Raw genomic sequence first — 18,053 nt, 5'->3', positions numbered from 1 at the left:
ACCTTCTGGCCAATCCATATATGGGTAAAAGTTGCAAATTCACCCTAAATAGACCGTAATCTCTAATCTCACACAAAGGGCGGGCTTTGTGTGAGACTGAGCCGGTGTGATGAGTCCAGGCCAGAGCCAAGAGTCCAGGCCAGAAAAAGAGTCGCACGAGTCAGAAATTCGGCTCAAAAGCGAGATCCTTTGAGTTGTTTTGTTTCAGTGTTGTGTGCGCACCTTTTCTTTGTATTTTTCTTTTGTTTTTTGAATAAACCACACAGTCTCCCAAGCCGACCCTGTCCTCTTCCTTCCCTACATATTGAACCGTACTACAACGTATTTCAAAACAGATTTATAACACTTTATAACTATTTTGAATCAAAGTTTCATTTCAAATGAAAGTCTTGACAAGAAATTAGCACATGGTTTTAATTTTTTGCTCTTGCTTTTCTTTAAATGGGAGTATAGTTCCTAGGAAACTGCTGTTATTGCATAAATTTGTCTGGTTTTACTGGTTGTGTGACGGAAATTCTAAATAAACACCAATGAAAAACCTGAGAAATATGGCAGCAATTATTTTAGATCTCATTTAACCTGACAGTTGAGGAAACAGCAGTAATATCACAGACCAGAAGATAAGGATGAAGATTAACACAGCTTTGTATATTGCCGGAACCATACTTCTCAACATAGCAGGTAAAATCTATAGCCTACCATGAAAAAAATTGATTTAAGTTTAATGAAGCGTTTAATTAAATTGTTTAATAACTGACAAGCAATTGAATTCCTAAAAAAAATGTGTGCACACACCCACAACTGAATTGTTATTTCTCATGATACATCTAAAACCTTTGGATCTAAAGACTTGTGGTTAAATGCTTGAAATTGCATTTGTAGGCTAGTTAACTTTTAGAAGCTAAAAGGTAGTTTTGATTTGTTTGATATTTTGGTCTTTTTATAAATCCCATACTTTTCAAATAGTGATAATAACAATAAAAATTCATAGTGTCCAAACTTTTGACCGTCTATTATATTACTGTTTGTGAGTGAATGATTGTAAATGATTGTAAGTATACTGTGTATTATAATAATTGTAATATTTTGATATTTCAATAATAAATATTGTATTTAACAGTTTAACTAGCTAACAGTTTATAACTAGATTATTCTTTCATATATTGATTTAAATTGATATGTCTAAAGTAGGGCTGTCAAAAGATTAATCGCGATTAATCGCATCCAAAATAAAAGTTTGTTTTTAATAATATATGTGTGTACTGTGTATAATTAAATTTGTACATATAAATACACACACATGCATGTATATATTTAAGAAAAATGTGTTATTTATATATATAAAAAATATTTATATATAATATAAACTATATAAATATATATATGTATGCAAATATTTCTTAAATATATACATGCATGTGTGTGTATTTATATATACAAAATAATTATACACCGTACACACACATATATTATGTAAACACAAACTTTTATTTTGGATGCGATTAATCGCGATTAATCTTTTGACAGCCCTAGTCTAAAGTCAAGTCACATTTAAAAAAAGTTTTTAAAACATATTTATTTTATGTTTATAGATCAGAATCAATTATGGAAACTCAACAATGAGGACTGTTCCGATTCTGCTGTAACACAGCTCTAAATGACAATAGTGTCATTATTTAAAATGATAAACTCTGTCAAATATGATAATATGAATAATTCTTTTTAAATTAAATAATAGAGTCCATGGTTCAAAAGTAATGGCATGATACACAAAAAGATTTAATATTTAATACATTTTATACACTGCAAAAATACTTTTTTAGTATTTTTGTCTTGTTTCCAGTCTAAATATCTTCAAATTCTTAAATAAAAAAGCATTTACCAGATAAGTAAAATGACATAAGAAATTCTATCTTGTTTTCTGATTAAAATGAAATTTGATTTGATCAAATTAAAACATCTAAATTAAGTAATCTAAATTTTGTTTAAAACTGTCACAAATGCAGATTGAAGCAGGGAAGGATGCAGGATCTACTTGCAGCAGCTTTTATTTAAACAAACTCAAAACTAGACAAATAAAGACTCAGGCAAGGGAACAGGACTTGGGAACAGAACAACCAAACATAACACGACAAGGACAGACAAGGAACAGACTAAAACACAGGGCTTCAATACACAGAGAACAGATCAGGGAAACGAGACACAGCTGGCACAAATTAACTCAATGACAGTCCAGGAGGGTGGTGGAGCGGAGGCGGGCCTGGGGCGGGATGGAGGGCCAGGCCCGTGGAGTGGAAGAGGGCCTGGAGACTGCGGCAGGATGGGAGGCCAGGGCGGACCAGGCAGTTCAGGTGGCCGGGGCGGAGCAGACTGTTCAGGCGGCCGGGGCGGAGCAGACAGTTCAGGCGGCCGGGGCGGACCAGACAGTTCAGGTGGCCGGGGCGGACCAGGCAGTTCAGGCGGCCGGGGCGGAGCAGACTGTTCAGGCGGCCGGGGCGGACCAGACAGTTCAGGCGGCCAGGGCGGACCAGGCAGTTCAGGTGGCCAGGGCGGACCAGGCAGTTCAGGTGGCCAGGGCGGACCAGGCAGTTCAGGTGGCCGGGGCGGAGCAGACAGTTCAGGCGGCCAGGGCGGAGCAGACAGTTCAGGCGGCCAGGGCGGACCAGACAGTTCAGGCGGCCGGGGCGGACCAGACAGTTCAGGTGAACAGGCACTCAAGAACAGGCACCGGCTCGGGAACAGGAACAGACACCGGCTCAGGAACAGGAACAGACACCGGCTAGGGAACAGGAACAGACAACGGCTCAGGAACAGACAGCGTGGCGGCGGCCATCTTTGCTGAGGGCTCAGGTTGAGGAGTGGCGACGGCCCTCTCTGCTGAGGGCTCAAGCGACGTGGTGGCGGCCATCTTGTCCGGGGAGACACTGGCTTGGCGGCGGCCATCTTGTCTGGAGACACTGGAGACAAGGTCTGGAGACAAGGAACAGACTAAAACACAGGGCTTCAATACACAGAGAACAGATCAGGGAAACGAGACACAGCTGGCACAAATTAACTCAATGACAGTCCAGGAGGGTGGTGGAGCGGAGGCGGGCCTGGGGCGGGATGGAGGGCCAGGCCCGTGGAGTGGAAGAGGGCCTGGAGACTGCGGCAGGATGGGAGGCCAGGGCGGACCAGGCAGTTCAGGTGGCCAGGGCGGAGCAGACAGTTCAGGCGGCCAGGGCGGAGCAGACAGTTCAGGTGGCCAGGGCGGACCAGGCAGTTCAGGTGGCCGGGGCGGAGCAGACTGTTCAGGCGGCCGGGGCGGAGCAGACAGTTCAGGCGGCCGGGGCGGACCAGACAGTTCAGGCGGCCGGGGCGGACCAGACAGTTCAGGTGGCCGGGGCGGACCAGGCAGTTCAGGTGGCCGGGGCGGAGCAGACTGTTCAGGCGGCCGGGGCGGACCAGACAGTTCAGGCGGCCAGGGCGGACCAGGCAGTTCAGGCGGCCAGGGCGGACCAGGCAGTTCAGGTGGCCAGGGCGGACCAGGCAGTTCAGGTGGCCGGGGCGGAGCAGACTGTTCAGGCGGCCAGGGCGGAGCAGACAGTTCAGGCGGCCAGGGCGGAGCAGACAGTTCAGGCGGCCGGGGCGGACCAGACAGTTCAGGCGGCCGGGGCGGACCAGACAGTTCAGGTGAACAGGCACTCAAGAACAGGCACCGGCTCGGGAACAGGAACAGACACCGGCTCAGGAACAGGAACAGACACCGGCTAGGGAACAGGAACAGACAACGGCTCAGGAACAGACAGCGTGGCGGCGGCCATCTTTGCTGAGGGCTCAGGTTGAGGAGTGGCGACGGCCCTCTCTGCTGAGGGCTCAAGCGACGTGGTGGCGGCCATCTTGTCCGGAGACACTGGCTTGGCGGCGGCCATCTTGTCTGGAGACACTGGATCGGCAGACGTGACATGAACGGTCTCTGGATCGGCAGACCAGACAAATAAAAACTAGACAAATAAAGACTCAGGCTAGGGAACAGGACTCGGGAACAGAACAACCCAACATAACACGACAACGACAGACAAGGAACAGACTAAAACACAGGGCTTCAATACACAGAGAACAGATCAGGGAAACGAGACACAGCTGGCACAAATTGACTCAATGACTAATTAACAAGAAAAACTACAAAGGACTACAAAACATGGCACAGAACAGGAAATAACAAAAGTGCACACAAGACAAGGGGAACACAAGACAGGAATAATGACAAAAACTAACAAAATTATCTGCCAACGGGGTACGAAAAATGAACTTGTTTTCCATTTGAATTAAGATTTTATTTTCTTACCCCATTGGCAGATCATTTTGTTTGGTTTAACTTAAAGGGGTCATATAATGGTACATGCACTTTTACAAGTTGATTGTACTGAAATGTGTGTTGGCAGTGCCTGTACACAACCATCAAAAAATGATAAAAATCCATCCAGTGTTTTTTTTTAATCTTCTTATACGTTTTCCCCATCTCAAATCCAGCCGTTCGACACCCCTCCCACGATTGTTGATTGCCAGCAGCGTTTCAACACATACCCGCCCTCGCTCGTGAGCCAGCTGTCAATCATCATAGTCCGCGCATCATTGTTGATAGGCTGGAGCAGTGTCTATGAGCAGAATGGCGTCTAAGCGATTGTGGTGTTCTGTTCTTGGGTGTAATAATGAACACAGCAGTCATTTTGACCCGAACCGCTGAAGACGCAGTGGCTTGTTAGTGAGTTTGTTTTCGAAGGGAATATTCCCCACGATCAACGTCAATGCTTTCATGTTTGCGCAAATCATTTCACACACCACACTGCTTTACAAACGAGGGTCAGTAACGTTATAAAGCTGGTTTTGCTAAGAAGCTGCTCCTGAAAAAAGGATCGGTACCAACTATTCGTGTTCCTGCTGCACCTCCAGAAGAAGAAGTGAGTGTAACGTTTTATTAACCTTTATATTAATCTTTATATTAATCTTTGCAAATCGCTTGCTGCAAGCTTCACGATGAATGCGACTGTTTACACTCAGGGTACATTACGGCATGTTTTCTATGTACGACAGAATTTCTAATGTATTCTCAATATAATTCATAATCCCATGTTTATAATGAACAACGCGTTATGGTTATTGTGTTATTATTACAAACGGTGTACGCACAGAACAGAGGGGCGGGGTGAGCAAAGCTCATTATCATTTAAAGGGGACATATCATGCTAAATGCACTTTTTTAGCCCTTAAATGCATTTTGTTGTATATTTGGAGTGTTTAGAAGTACAGAAAAGATGAAATTATTCTCTTCAGGTGCTTCGTTGATATCTTTATATTCTGTTTTGGTCATATTTTTCAACCTGTTCCGATTTTTCTGTTATCTATGACGTTTTGTGAACTATCACGTCACAGTATTTGCAGCGGAACTGCCAAAAAAGGACATTGACTTCCGGCCCAACACTTCGAGCGATCCGCCATTATTATTTCTCGCTGCAATTTTGTAGTCCAAGCTAAAGGATGCAGAAGTTACGAGAGGGTAAGTTAAAATGATCGGTTGTTGGATGTAGTAACCCACACGCTTCATTACACCGTCTAACGTAGATGAACTGCCGCGCTTGTGGCGCATGTTTAACTGAAAGAACGAGCAGAGAGAGAGAGACCCGGTCTCGCGCGCGCTCGCACTCTCTCTCGGAGCCCGGCGAAAGTGTAAACAAGACATCACCGTCTCCAAACTAGACGCTGTCTTGCTCTCTCTCCCTCGCACATATTAATCAAAATAAATCGACACGGTGGTAAAAGGTCGGAAGACCAAAGTTTCATGTATAAATACAGTAACACACCATTGCGATACATCCATATGAAGACGTTGTTCTGCAGGTTCGTCGTCTTCATTTTCATTTCGCTCCGGCTCCAACTCTGGCTCGAACATCTAAGGCTGGCTGGACAAGTCTTCCGTTGTTGACATTTTGTTAATAACGTGTGAATAAAAAGTTTCTGTGCCAGAAAGTGAAATAATTTCAGATTACAAAAATGGCCGAACGGGGTGGAGTTGAACCTCTGCAACCTGGAGAGGGGGCGGGGTATGAAGTGTCTCAATTGTATTTAAAGAGACCGCACCAAAACGAGTTGATCTCAGAAGCACCTCAGAAAAGGGGTAAAAAAGGGGCCCGTGGAGCTATAATAATGAGGAATTCAGACCCAAGCATTGCAGTTCCGCTTTATATAGACCACAAATGTATGATTTATATGTAAAAAGGAACAATTTAAAAGCATGATATGTCTCCTTTAAAGACACATGCACTTAAATGGCATGCTGAAAACAGAGCTGGTTTTGACCAGGTAAAATGAGTGTTCCCTTTCGTTGTCACTCCGAGTTACGTCGGATGACGACGAATGGGGTTTCGCTTAGAAATCCTATCATCTTCGAGTATTAAAACACGAGCCAATGGCAAAGAAATGCCATGGGTCTGCGGAATTTGCATAGCGTAACTCCGCCCCGCCCTGGGGGTATAAAGGAAGTCGCTGGCAACATGCAGATATGTTTTCGCTTCGGAGCCAAGTTGATGTACTTCACTCCACAGCCAAATCCTGAGTTTATCTCTTCATCTCTTCGAGACGAGCCTCTCTCCAGGTGTTGGTGTGACAGCGAGTTCCAGCGAGTGCACATTCCCTGCTGATCTGTGCAGTGATTTGCCAGAGTTTGTGTGTTCTCTCCCTGGTCGCTTCAACACTCTGCGGAGAAATCTCCTTTCACAAAAGAGCATTGTACGCGGCACGTCTTTTTAAAGATGCCTCGCCCGTGCACTTCTGGTTGCGGTCTATTCATGTCTGACTCTGATGGGCACAATCGCTGTCTTGTGTGTCTGGGTGTCGAGCACGCTAAGGCAGCGTTTGTGGATGAGTCATGTTCCCACTGCGGGAACATGCCCATCGCACGGTTGAGATCGAGACTCAATGATCTTCATGTGAGAGTCCCCTCATCCGCACCCCGATCTACTGGTCCAGAGAGGGCTGGTACTTCGGCTGGCGGCCAGGGTGATCTGAGGGTTACAGTGTGGAACAAAGCGCCGACTATTCCACGCTCCACACTTCCCTCTGTTCCCGTGCAACCCGCGAGTGTCCGCGTGGAAACCGCTGTACAGTCCTCGGACTTGCCGCGAGTTTCATTCGGCGCTCCAGAGGATGACGTGATGTCGATCGCTGCATCACAAGGTGGGCAGGAGTCCTCGGGAAGTGAGGATTCAGCTGTGCTGCCACCCTCGGGTGTCCCAGCATTGTCCGAGTCTGATCCCGAGATGACGGCCATGCTTTCCCGGGCAGCCGCGGCGATCGGTCTTGAGTGGTCCCCGCCACCTGGGCCGGTTCGTTCGCGGCTGGACGATTGGTTTTTGGGTGCGGCTGCTGATCCACGTCGGCGGCCAACCCCAATGCCTTTTTTCCCGGATGTGCATGAGGAGGTCACGAGGTCCTGGAAGGCACCATTGTCTTCCCGTGATCGCTCGGCGACCGCCTCCGCCTTGCCTCCCCTTGATCAGGCGGCCGCCAAAGGGTACACTGGGGTTCCCCAGGTTGAACGCTCTGTTGCGATGCAGCTGTGTCCTCAGAGTGCTTCTTCCCGCGGGGACCCAAAGCACCCCTCCAAGGCCTGTAGGTTCTCTTCCACTCTTGTGGCGAAGGCCTACAGAGCTGCGGGGACGGCGGCCTCCTCACTGCATGCCATGGCGACTCTGCAGGTCTACCAGATGTTGCGTGATATGCACGAGGGGAGGTCTGACCCAGCACTCTTTGATGAGTTGCGTGCCGCCACCGACCTTGCTCTCCGAGCGACGAAGGTGACCGCACGCTCGCTGGGTCAGGTGATGGCCACTTCGGTGGTCCAGGAGCGACACCTATGGCTAAACCTGGCTGATATGCGGGAGGCCGAGCGGACCCGGTTCCTCGACACCCCCATATCCCAGGCTGGCCTATTCGGCGGTGCAGTCGAGGATTTTGCCCAGCAGTTCTCGACTGCCCAGAAGCAGACTGAGGCTTTAAAACATGTCCTGCCCCGGCGGCCCGCTGCTTCGGCGGCGCAGCCGTCGGCACAGGTGCCTCAGCCCGTTCGCCGCCGAGGGCGCCCTCCTGCGGTTCCCGCCCCTCCCGATCGGCCCCAGCAGTCCGCTGCTCCCGGGTCGCGTCGTAGAGGAAGCCGTAGGAAGGCGCCACAGCCCTCTCCCGCCCCGCGCCCCGCTAAACGCCAGGCTAAGCGGCGCTCCTGAGACGGGCTGCTCAGAGATGGCGATGAGTTCTGTACAGGAGCCGGTAGCAGGGCCGCTCCTTCCCCCGGTGGAGGGCCGGGGGAGAATCCTTGGTTTTCCCATTCCCGCTGCTCGTCCCACGACGGGCAGCACCCTAAAATGGTTAAAGAAAGAACTCACTATCCCATCTCTGAGCACACGGAGTGTGCGGATGAGAGCACGCGCCGCCCACGGGCCACGCTCCTCTCATCCCCCTCTGTCGCCAGACCCCTGCCAGAGCACGCCCCTGTGGGACGCTGGTCCTCCCCTGGCCTCCTCTGGCAGGACGCGGCTAATGACCGTGCCCCCGCACCGGGCCGCTATGCCACCCACGCCTGGGCCGGTCATTCCGCCTCGCTGCACCCCCGACGGTACGTCTGTGGTTCGTATGACCCCGCTGGTGCACTTTCTGGAAGCCTGGCTAGAGCTTCCCAGACTGTCCCGCTGGGTCGCGAGAACCATCAGGCTCGGCTATGCGATTCAGTTCGCGCGATCTCCTCCCCGCTACAGCGGAGTCCGCTTCACTATGGTCGGTGGCAATGCCCCTGTCATGAGAGCGGAGGTCGCCACCCTACTGGCGAAGGGTGCGATCGAGATTGTCCCTCCAGCCGAGATGAGGTCCGGCTTCTACAGCCCTTACTTCATTGTTCCGAAGAAATCGGGTGGGTTACGACCGATCTTGGACCTGCGCGTCCTGAACCGCTCCCTTCACAGGCTGCCGTTCAAGATGCTCACGGCCAAACGCATTTTCGAGTGTGTGCGGCCACAGGATTGGTTTGCAGCGATCGACCTGAAGGACGCCTACTTCCATGTCTCCATTTTACCTCGACACAGACCGTTTCTACGGTTTGCTTTCGAGGGGCAGGCATACCAGTACGCGGTTCTCCCTTTCGGGCTAGCCCTGTCTCCTCGCGTCTTCACGAAGGTCGTCGAGGCAGCCCTTGTTCCCCTCCGGGAACACGGGGTTCGCATCCTGAACTATCTCGACGACTGGCTAATCCTAGCTCACTCTCGAGACCAGGTTTGCGAACACAGGGATCTGGTGCTCCAACACTTAGCCCGTCTGGGCCTTCGGGTCAACTGGGAAAAGAGCAAACTTTGCCCCGTGCAGAGGATCTCTTTTCTCGGTATGGAGATCGACTCGGTCGCCATGTGCGCGCAGCTTACGAGCGAGCGCGCGCAGTCACTGCTGACTTGTCTTCGCCAATTCGAGGGCAAGAGTGCGGTTCCACTGAAATTATTTCAGAGGCTCCTGGGGCATATGGCATCCGCAGCTGCAGTAACGCCGCTCGGATTGCTTCATATGAGACCGCTTCAGCTTTGGCTTCGCGATCGAGTCCCGAGGTGGGCATGGCAACACGGCAAGCTCCGGGTCCCAGTGACTCCGACCTGCCGTCAGACCTTCACCCCGTGGTCGAACCTCAGCTTTCTACGGGCCGGAGTGCCCCTGGATCGAGTTTCCCGGCATGTTGTTGTGTCAACAGATGCCTCCACCACGGGCTGGGGCGCCATGTGCAATGGACATGCTGCCGCGGGCTCCTGGACAGGACCCCAGCGCCTATGGCATGTCAATTGCCTCGAGTTGCTGGCTGTACGTCTCGCCCTGCACCGCTTCCTTCCGCTGCTCAGGGGTCAGCACGTATTAGTCCGATCAGACAATACCGCGACAGTAGCGTACATCAACCATCAAGGTGGTCTGCGCTCCCGCCGTATGTCACAACTCGCCCGCCACCTCCTCATATGGAGTCAGAAGCATCTGAGGTCGCTTCGAGCCATTTATATCCCGGGACACCTGAACCAGGCGGCCGACGAGCTGTCTCGAGTTCGGCCTCTCTCTGGAGAATGGCGACTCCATCCCCAGACGGTCCAGCTGATTTGGGATCAGTTCGGCGACGCACAGGTAGACCTGTTTGCCTCCCACGACTCGTCCCATTGCGACCTGTTTTATTCCCTGACCGAGGGCACGCTCGGCACGGATGCACTGGCGCACAGCTGGCCGCGGGGCCTCCGCAAGTATGCGTTTCCCCCAGTGAGCCTTCTTGCGCGGACCCTGCGCAAGATCAGGGAGGACGAGGAGCAGGTAATATTGGTTGCCCCATACTGGCCCAACCACACCTGGTTCTCAGAACTCATACTCCTTGCGACAGCACCTCCCTGGCCTATTCCTCTGAGGAAGGACCTCCTTTCTCAGAGACGGGGCACCCTTTGGCACCCTCGTCCCGGTCTTTGGAACCTCCACGTGTGGCTCCTGGACGGGACGAGGCAGGTTTGAGTACCCTACCACCAGCGGTGGTGGCTACCATCACTTCCGCTAGAGCATCGTCCACGAGACATGTCTATGCGTTGAAGTGGAACCTCTTCGTCAACTGGTGTTCTTCTAAACATCAAGAACCCACAAAATGCCCCATCAGTGTCGTGCTTTCCTTCCTGCAAGAAGGGTTGGAGCGAAGGCTGTCTCCCTCCACCCTGAAAGTGTATGTTGCCGCCATTGCCGCACATCACGACGCAGTTGATGGTAAGTCCTTGGGAAAGCACGACCTGATCGTCAGGTTCCTGAGGGGAGCCAGGAGATTAAATCCTCCTCGTCCTCCCCTCGTACCCTCTTGGGACCTCTCAGTGGTTTTAACTGCCCTGCAGAGTGCTCCCTTTGAGCCTCTGCAATCAGTGGAGCTTAAGTTCCTGTCAATGAAGACAGCGCTCCTGGTTGCATTGGCCTCCATCAAGAGGGTAGGGGACCTGCAGGCATTTTCGGTTGACGAAGCGTGCCTGGAATTCGGGCCGGCTAACTCTCACGTGATCCTGAGACCCCGGCTTGGATACGTGCCCAAGGTTCCTACCACACCCTTTCGAGACCAGGTAGTGAACCTGCAAGCGCTGCCCTTGGAGGAGGCAGACCCAGCCTTGGCACTGCTCTGTCCAGTACGCGCCCTTCGTGCTTACGTAGACAGAACGCGGTGTTTCAGGACCTCAGACCAGCTCTTTGTCTGTTATGGTGGGAAGCTGAAGGGAAAGGCTCTCTCCAAGCAAAGGTTGTCTCACTGGATAGTGGACGCCATTGCTTTGGCTTACCAGCAGCAAGGTCGACCGTGCCCCCTTGGTGTGACGGCCCACTCCACTCGGAGTGTGGCATCCTCTTGGGCTCTAGCGCATGGCGCCTCGCTAACAGACATCTGCAGAGCTGCAGGCTGGGCGACACCTAACACATTCGCGAGATTCTACAATCTCCGAGTAGAGCCAGTTTCTTCTCATGTACTCGCTTCAACTAGCCGGTGCTAGATTCTGCTCAGGTGTCTTCGCTTGCTCGCCATTCCTCTCCACGGACGGGATACGTGCGATATTCCTCAGGTGAGCCTCATAAGCCCTGAGTCTCCTCCAGCACTGACGACGTCAACGCCAGAGTTATGCCACTGGCAGCTTTCGCGCTTGGCTAGGTGTCTCCATGTGCATGGTTCCCTTCGGGCGACCCCCACATGTGTATTCCACTGTAAGCCTCTTTGAGCATGTGTCTTTCCCTTGGCAAGCCACCTTGCCACCCCTGGGGTTGAAATATTCCACCTGCGGCTGGACACCCCAGTGTTACTCCGTATGCAGCCCTTCGGGGTCATATGTGTATTCCAAGTCCCCCCCTTCGGGTTGGGCATGATTGCATATTTCCACTGGATATGCTTCCCAGTGTACCTTGGTATTCCTGTGTTAAGTAGGACTCCTTCGTCCGTGCTAGTCTCACGACAGGGAGCTCAGACTTACGCAGGGCACTGGAAGACAGTCGAGAGGTGGCGTGATTATACGGGAACCCCATTCGTCGTCATCCGACGTAACTCGGAGTGACAACGAAAGGGAACGTCTCGGTTACGTATGTAACCCTCGTTCCCTGAGTAGGGAACGGAGACGTTACATCTCCCTGCCACTTCCGCTGTACCGCTGGAACGCCTGAGTTCAGTCTCGGCTCCTCAGCGAAGACATATCTGCATGTTGCCAGCGACTTCCTTTATACCCCCAGGGCGGGGCGGAGTTACGCTATGCAAATTCCGCAGACCCATGGCATTTCTTTGCCATTGGCTCGTGTTTTAATACTCGAAGATGATAGGATTTCTAAGCGAAACCCCATTCGTCGTCATCCGACGTAACGTCTCCGTTCCCTACTCAGGGAACGAGGGTTACATACGTAACCGAGACGTTTTCTTACAATACTAATGAGAATTTTTTATTAAAGTATATTACAAACTTTTAATTTAGACCCTAAAGAATCATATTAGCTTGTACAAAAATGGCATTATATGACCCCTTTAACTAAACTTGATTTAATGTTTTTTTTTCTTTTTAAGAAAACAAGATATAATTTCTTATGTCATTTTACTTATCTAGTAAATGCTTTGTGATTTAAGAATTTGTAGATATTTGGACTGGGAAACAAAACAAAAATACAAAGTAAGAAAATAATTTTTTGCAATGTGTAGTCTTTCATACATTGAAACTTCAGTATCCGTCAAAAACGGACAACTTGTAAAGCAGAAGTATTTTCTGTATATGAGATGCAGTTCTATTATGTAGCAGAAACACTGCCAGTGTGAAAGCATAATGTAAGCCTGCTGCTAATTCACATACACACTGCATGTAAAACTGGCCTAATTTAGTTAAAGATTTTTACTGTATACATGTTATTACTATGAAATAATTTAACAGGGATTTTGGCTAAAAATCCATAAATACCATTATTCAGGTGAAGGGTGATCTTGTGGGTGATTCAGGTGATCTTGTTTTCATGCCAATGGTACGTGCCAGCACTGATGTTAGAGTTTAACAGTAACACTTTATCAGCTCTGTACATATGACTGTCTTTGTCTTTGACTACCCACACAGGTTCCCTCTGCCAGTTAGATGGTAAGTTGTCATAATGACCATAAAACTCTTGTTCCACGCAGAATGTGTCTTCTGTGTCTGTGAGGCATTTTAAGGAATTCTCATATTACTTTTTCTCTCATTAGTATGTGGTCACGCCACCCTAAAAACTAGGATTATTGGAGGGGTGGATGCAAAGCGAGGGTCTTGGCCGTGGCAAGTCAGCATTCATCAAAGGTTCTCTGGAGGCCATTTCTGTGGTGGGAGTCTAATCAATAAAGACTGGGTTTTATCTGCAGCTCACTGCTTCAAAAAGTATGTTGGCATCTTAAATTAAACTTAAAGGGATAGTTCACCCAAAATTGACTCACCCTCAAGTCATCCTAGGTGTATATGACATTCTTCTTTCAGACGAATGCAATCGTAGTTATATTATAAAATATAGGCTACTGGCTCTTCCAAGCTTTATAATGGCAGTGAATTTTTTTTCTGCTTTGAAGTCCCTAACCCTAAGCTAGATATTTTACTTTGTAAAGTTTTAAATATGGATATTTTTCTTACACAAACGCATTGCTTCACTTCGGAAGGCCATTATAAACCCCATGGAGCCGTGTGGAGCACTTTTATGATGGATGGATGGATGCACTTTTATGATGGATAGATGCAGTTTTATAGACTTCAAAACAGAAATGGCCATTCACTGCCATTATAAAGCTTGGAAGAGCCAGGCCATTTTTTTATTATATAACTCCGATTGTATTTGTCTGAAAGAAGAATGTCATATAAACTAAGGATGACTTGAGGGTGAGTAATCATCGGCTAATTTTCATTTTTGGGTGAACTATCACACTAAGATACAATTGTAAATTGATAATAGTGGGATTAAAGTAGACTTTCTCTATTTACAGCTACAATGCGTCTGACATTCTGATGTACTTCGGACGTCGGAGGCAATCAGGCTCAAACCCTTATGAGACATACAGGACAGCGAGTCGAGTTATCAAGCATCCTGACTATAACCATCTCAAGTTTTCCAATGACATAGCACTGGTCCAGCTCTCTTCTTCTGTGAATTTCTCTCACATTATTAAGCCAGTCTGTCTGGCGGCTGCTGGTAGTGTATTTGCTGAAGGTGCAGAGAGCTGGGTGACTGGATGGGGAAGCCTTCAGTCTGGAGGTGAGTGAATATTTGCTTGCAAAACAACAATACTCTAAAGCTCAAAAATGTACTGTAAATGGCCATTAAAAGCTGCCAAAATTGTCCTTTGATCTGTCACAGGCAGGAATCATGACATACTGCAGGAGGTGATGATACCAATTGTCAACAACGGTGCCTGTTATAATGCTTATGGACAGATTATCACAAACGAAGTGATTTGTGCTGGATTTTTAAATGTGGGAGGGAAAAGTCCATGTCTGGTAAGACATCATTCATTTTAACCCATTTTAATCTAAAACAATTAAAAAAAACTTATCTCCAGTTTCTGGTCACCCGCACACTTCACACTGCCAAACCTAGTTGCTCAGTCTTTACTCCCCTGATCATGAACTCATACACTACAACTGCTTTCTACTACACCTGATCTGCAGAGAAAAGTTGCAGTCCCATGCAGACTATTATAACATTTGCTCTTAGTTTACTCACCCTCAGGCAATCCAAGATGTAGGTGACTTTTATTCTTCAGTAGAACAGTTAAGACGACTTTTAGTTGAAACCGTGGTCCTTGGTGATTCATAAAATGCAAGTCACTGGCTACAGTTATTTTGAGAGTCAAACAGCAAATACAGGTATGGCAAAATTGATACCCGTGGCTCCTGACGACACATCAAGGTCTTATGAAGCTAAACACTTAGTCTGTGCAATAAAACTAAACATTATTACAATATTATTACCTGTAATCCATAGCCTCAACTCAGGCAAATGGTCCGGAGCGCGTTTACGAGAGTGAAGATGCAAAACAATTTGTTATTTTTAAGGAACTGGATGAACTATTTCACCAAATTGGACTGAACCATCTGAAACAGTTAGCAGCTCAAGTCAGCACAGATCTACAAGTTACTCGATCAAAACTCAAATATATGTTTTTCAAATGTACACAGAATTTATGTTTTTGATGTACTTTGCTGAAAAGCATAAAGTATAACAAATAAAACGTATTGGAAATATAACCGGTTTCCAAAGGCAGTAGTTCTCGAGTCAACAGAAATTCGCTGATAATGGTTTCTCATGGTTCTCAGGTAAAAAGTAAGTTGATTAAGACTTGTTTATTGACTTAATATGCTTTAGACATGTAAAATATCTGCGTTTCACATTATTAGTGGGTGCTTTAATTAATCGGTTATTTGAACTTTCGTTTCGTCCTATCACATCCTGTCTATGTTCATTCACGTGCAGATGTTTGCATATCTACCTATGCAGCAGCATGAGAAACCCTCCAAGTTCCCCAGCTAGTTTTACTACAGGGTTATTTCATGAATGTTACATGTGCAGCAGCAGCATGTCTTATATGCTCACAGCAATGTCTGTGAATGTATTAGCAGTGAATCTCTGTATTTGCTATGCAGCAGCATAGCAGATCTATTCCACTAAGATCAAATACATTAACATTGCCATATCCATTACCATGCTAATCTCTCCAGGAGTTGTCAAGACAGAAATATCTAAATTAAACCAAACTTATTCGAAAAAGTTACTTTTGAACATATGTCATCATAATAAGAACTACCTAAAATGACAGACCATCTTTGGGGAAAAAATTGGATTTGAAGCGCAATTAGAATTATTTTTTGTTTGGATCGCGTCCCATTCGTTTACATGGAGAGGACAAGGACCTATACTGCAGCCAGCAACCAGGGGGCGATAAAAATGTTTGGCTTCACTTTTCAGGATGTGTGTGGCACACTTGGTTTTACCCAAAGTCGAACATTTTTAAACTCTTGATGACAACAGAAAAACACTTAAAAATTAAAAAATAAAAATGGTTAAAAATCTTTGGTGGACACATGGCTGGCATACTTTTACCATTGGGCTACACTGGTGCATACTTGTGTCTGTAACAATTATTCACTGTGTATTGTCAGAAATATAAATGCTGAATGTTTGTCAATACCAGGGAGACTCTGGAGGTCCATTGGTCAGTAGGAGCGGCTCCCGGTGGATTCAGTCCGGCATTGTGAATTTTGGTAAAACACGATGTGATGACCCCAATTATCCCACTGTGTATGCCAGAGTTTCTCAGTTCCAGAACTGGATCACGTCTTTCATGGGCAGCAACCCTCCTGGATTTGTTGTGTTCAACTCCAGTGGATTCAGAAGTTCACTCAACCTCCTTTTGTTACCCATTTCTCTCACATTCTCCATCATTCCTTTCACCTTCTCCTTGTATCTCTTTTCCTAAAGAGAGTTTGAACAGTGATTCTAATGGTTCTTTGATGAAGAGGACCGTTGTGCTGTAGATGCTCTCACACACAGGTAAAGAGAACAGTTATATTGTTATTTTTGTCATTTATTCTTTACCTTTTCAAAAATGCACTATTCTTGAAAAGCTATCCTATTGACATAAATGAATGGAGTTCAGCATGCTTGTGTCCTCTAAGATTCAGGATGTTTGCAAAACTACTTGAGATCGACTGATCTTGTTTGTTTTATAACAATACCGGTTATTTGTATGTTTATATGTCTGATAACCGATATGCATAACTGAAATAGGGTCTGAAGCTCTGCAATGTGATCAGGGATACTGGTAGTTGAAAATGTAATCAATTACCATGTTGTAATCACACTGTCTTAACAGAATAAATACAAAAGAAGGAACTGGCTCTCTCTCTCTCTTCAAAATCTTTTGTAACAAAAAACTTTACTATCACTTTTGATCAATTTACATCCTTGCTGAATGAACTTATTAATGTCCTCAAACAATATCTTGCTGTCTCCATATTTTTCAGCAGTACTGTACACAAAAATATTAAGCAGCACAATTGTTCAACATAATAAAAATGTTTCTTGAGCATTAAATCAGCAATTTTAGAATGAATTCTAAAGGATCATGTGACACTGAAGACAGTAATGATGCTGAAAATTCAGCTTTGATAACAGGAATAAATTACATTTTACAATATATTAATAGAAACCAACTATTTTAAATTGTAATAATATATCACAAAATAGCTGTTTTTATTGCATTTTTGATCAAAGCATAATAATTATTTCAAAAAATATTTAAAAATCATGGAAATGGAGTGGATCCAATTGCCAGGAGGCGGAGTCAGGAAATGAGAGCCACATGAGAGCCATCAGGAGAAGAGGATTTAAGCACAACAGAAAGAAGCTTAGGGGAGATGAGATCTCCCAAGACCAGACTAACGCTTTCTCTGGTTCTTTTCTCCAGAAGGCTCCAGTGATTAGCCGTTTCTCAATATGCGTTCTTGTCTGTACTAGTGTTCTTGTGGACTTGTGAAACGTCATCAGTCGCTGCCCAAGTACTGTTCCAATTCAAAGTTCACATCTAGCCAAGTCCAGTTCAAATTCCCGGATGTGTTCTTGATCCGCCCCTTTTACAGAGGATGCATCGAGAGGTGACTTGTGCGGACTTGAGACAGCAAGGTATCCCAGAATGCATCTCACACCAACCAGCAAGCGTCAATAGCAGAGGAGAAACCCCGCGTAATTTAAAAAAACTGCTGTTATTGTGTCACGAAATGTAGTTTTAAGAGTATTTCAGGCGAGAATGTAGTTGTTTAAAGCTCAAATCTTTGGTTTATTTATAAAGATAGCGCCTATTTGAAAATTTGATCTGACGTTTTCGGAGTTGTGAGAACCAGGCAGTCGGACGCTCGGCGCTCATGTACCCCGCCGAGAACAGCCTTTCCTCGGTTAGTGCAGCTGACGTTTGCCGCTGGCTCGGATGTCTCTAGTCTAGTGGTTTAACATGAGATATA

General features: G+C 47.0%; 2 protein-coding genes across 3 annotated transcripts in view; one reads left to right on the top strand and one right to left on the bottom strand.

The window, feature by feature from the left end:
* Nucleotides 1-18,053, bottom strand: part of abcc13 (ATP-binding cassette, sub-family C (CFTR/MRP), member 13) — a 51,965-nt gene that overhangs the window by 15,836 nt on the left and 18,076 nt on the right. The window lies entirely within an intron of this gene.
* Nucleotides 551-16,934, top strand: LOC307153826 (chymotrypsinogen A-like). Its single transcript, XM_079863561.1, has 6 exons — nucleotides 551-681; nucleotides 13,137-13,157; nucleotides 13,262-13,430; nucleotides 14,024-14,292; nucleotides 14,395-14,534; nucleotides 16,229-16,934. Exons 1-6 carry the CDS (start codon nucleotides 627-629, stop codon nucleotides 16,511-16,513), a joined length of 939 nt encoding a protein of 312 aa, XP_079719687.1. The 5' UTR covers nucleotides 551-626; the 3' UTR covers nucleotides 16,514-16,934.

This window comes from Squalius cephalus, assembly GCF_949319135.1.
Source record: "Squalius cephalus genome assembly, chromosome: 25".
Lineage (NCBI taxonomy): Eukaryota > Metazoa > Chordata > Actinopteri > Cypriniformes > Leuciscidae > Squalius > Squalius cephalus.
Note: the sequence above shows the minus strand (reverse complement) of the source record. Positions and strands in the feature narration are given on the sequence as shown.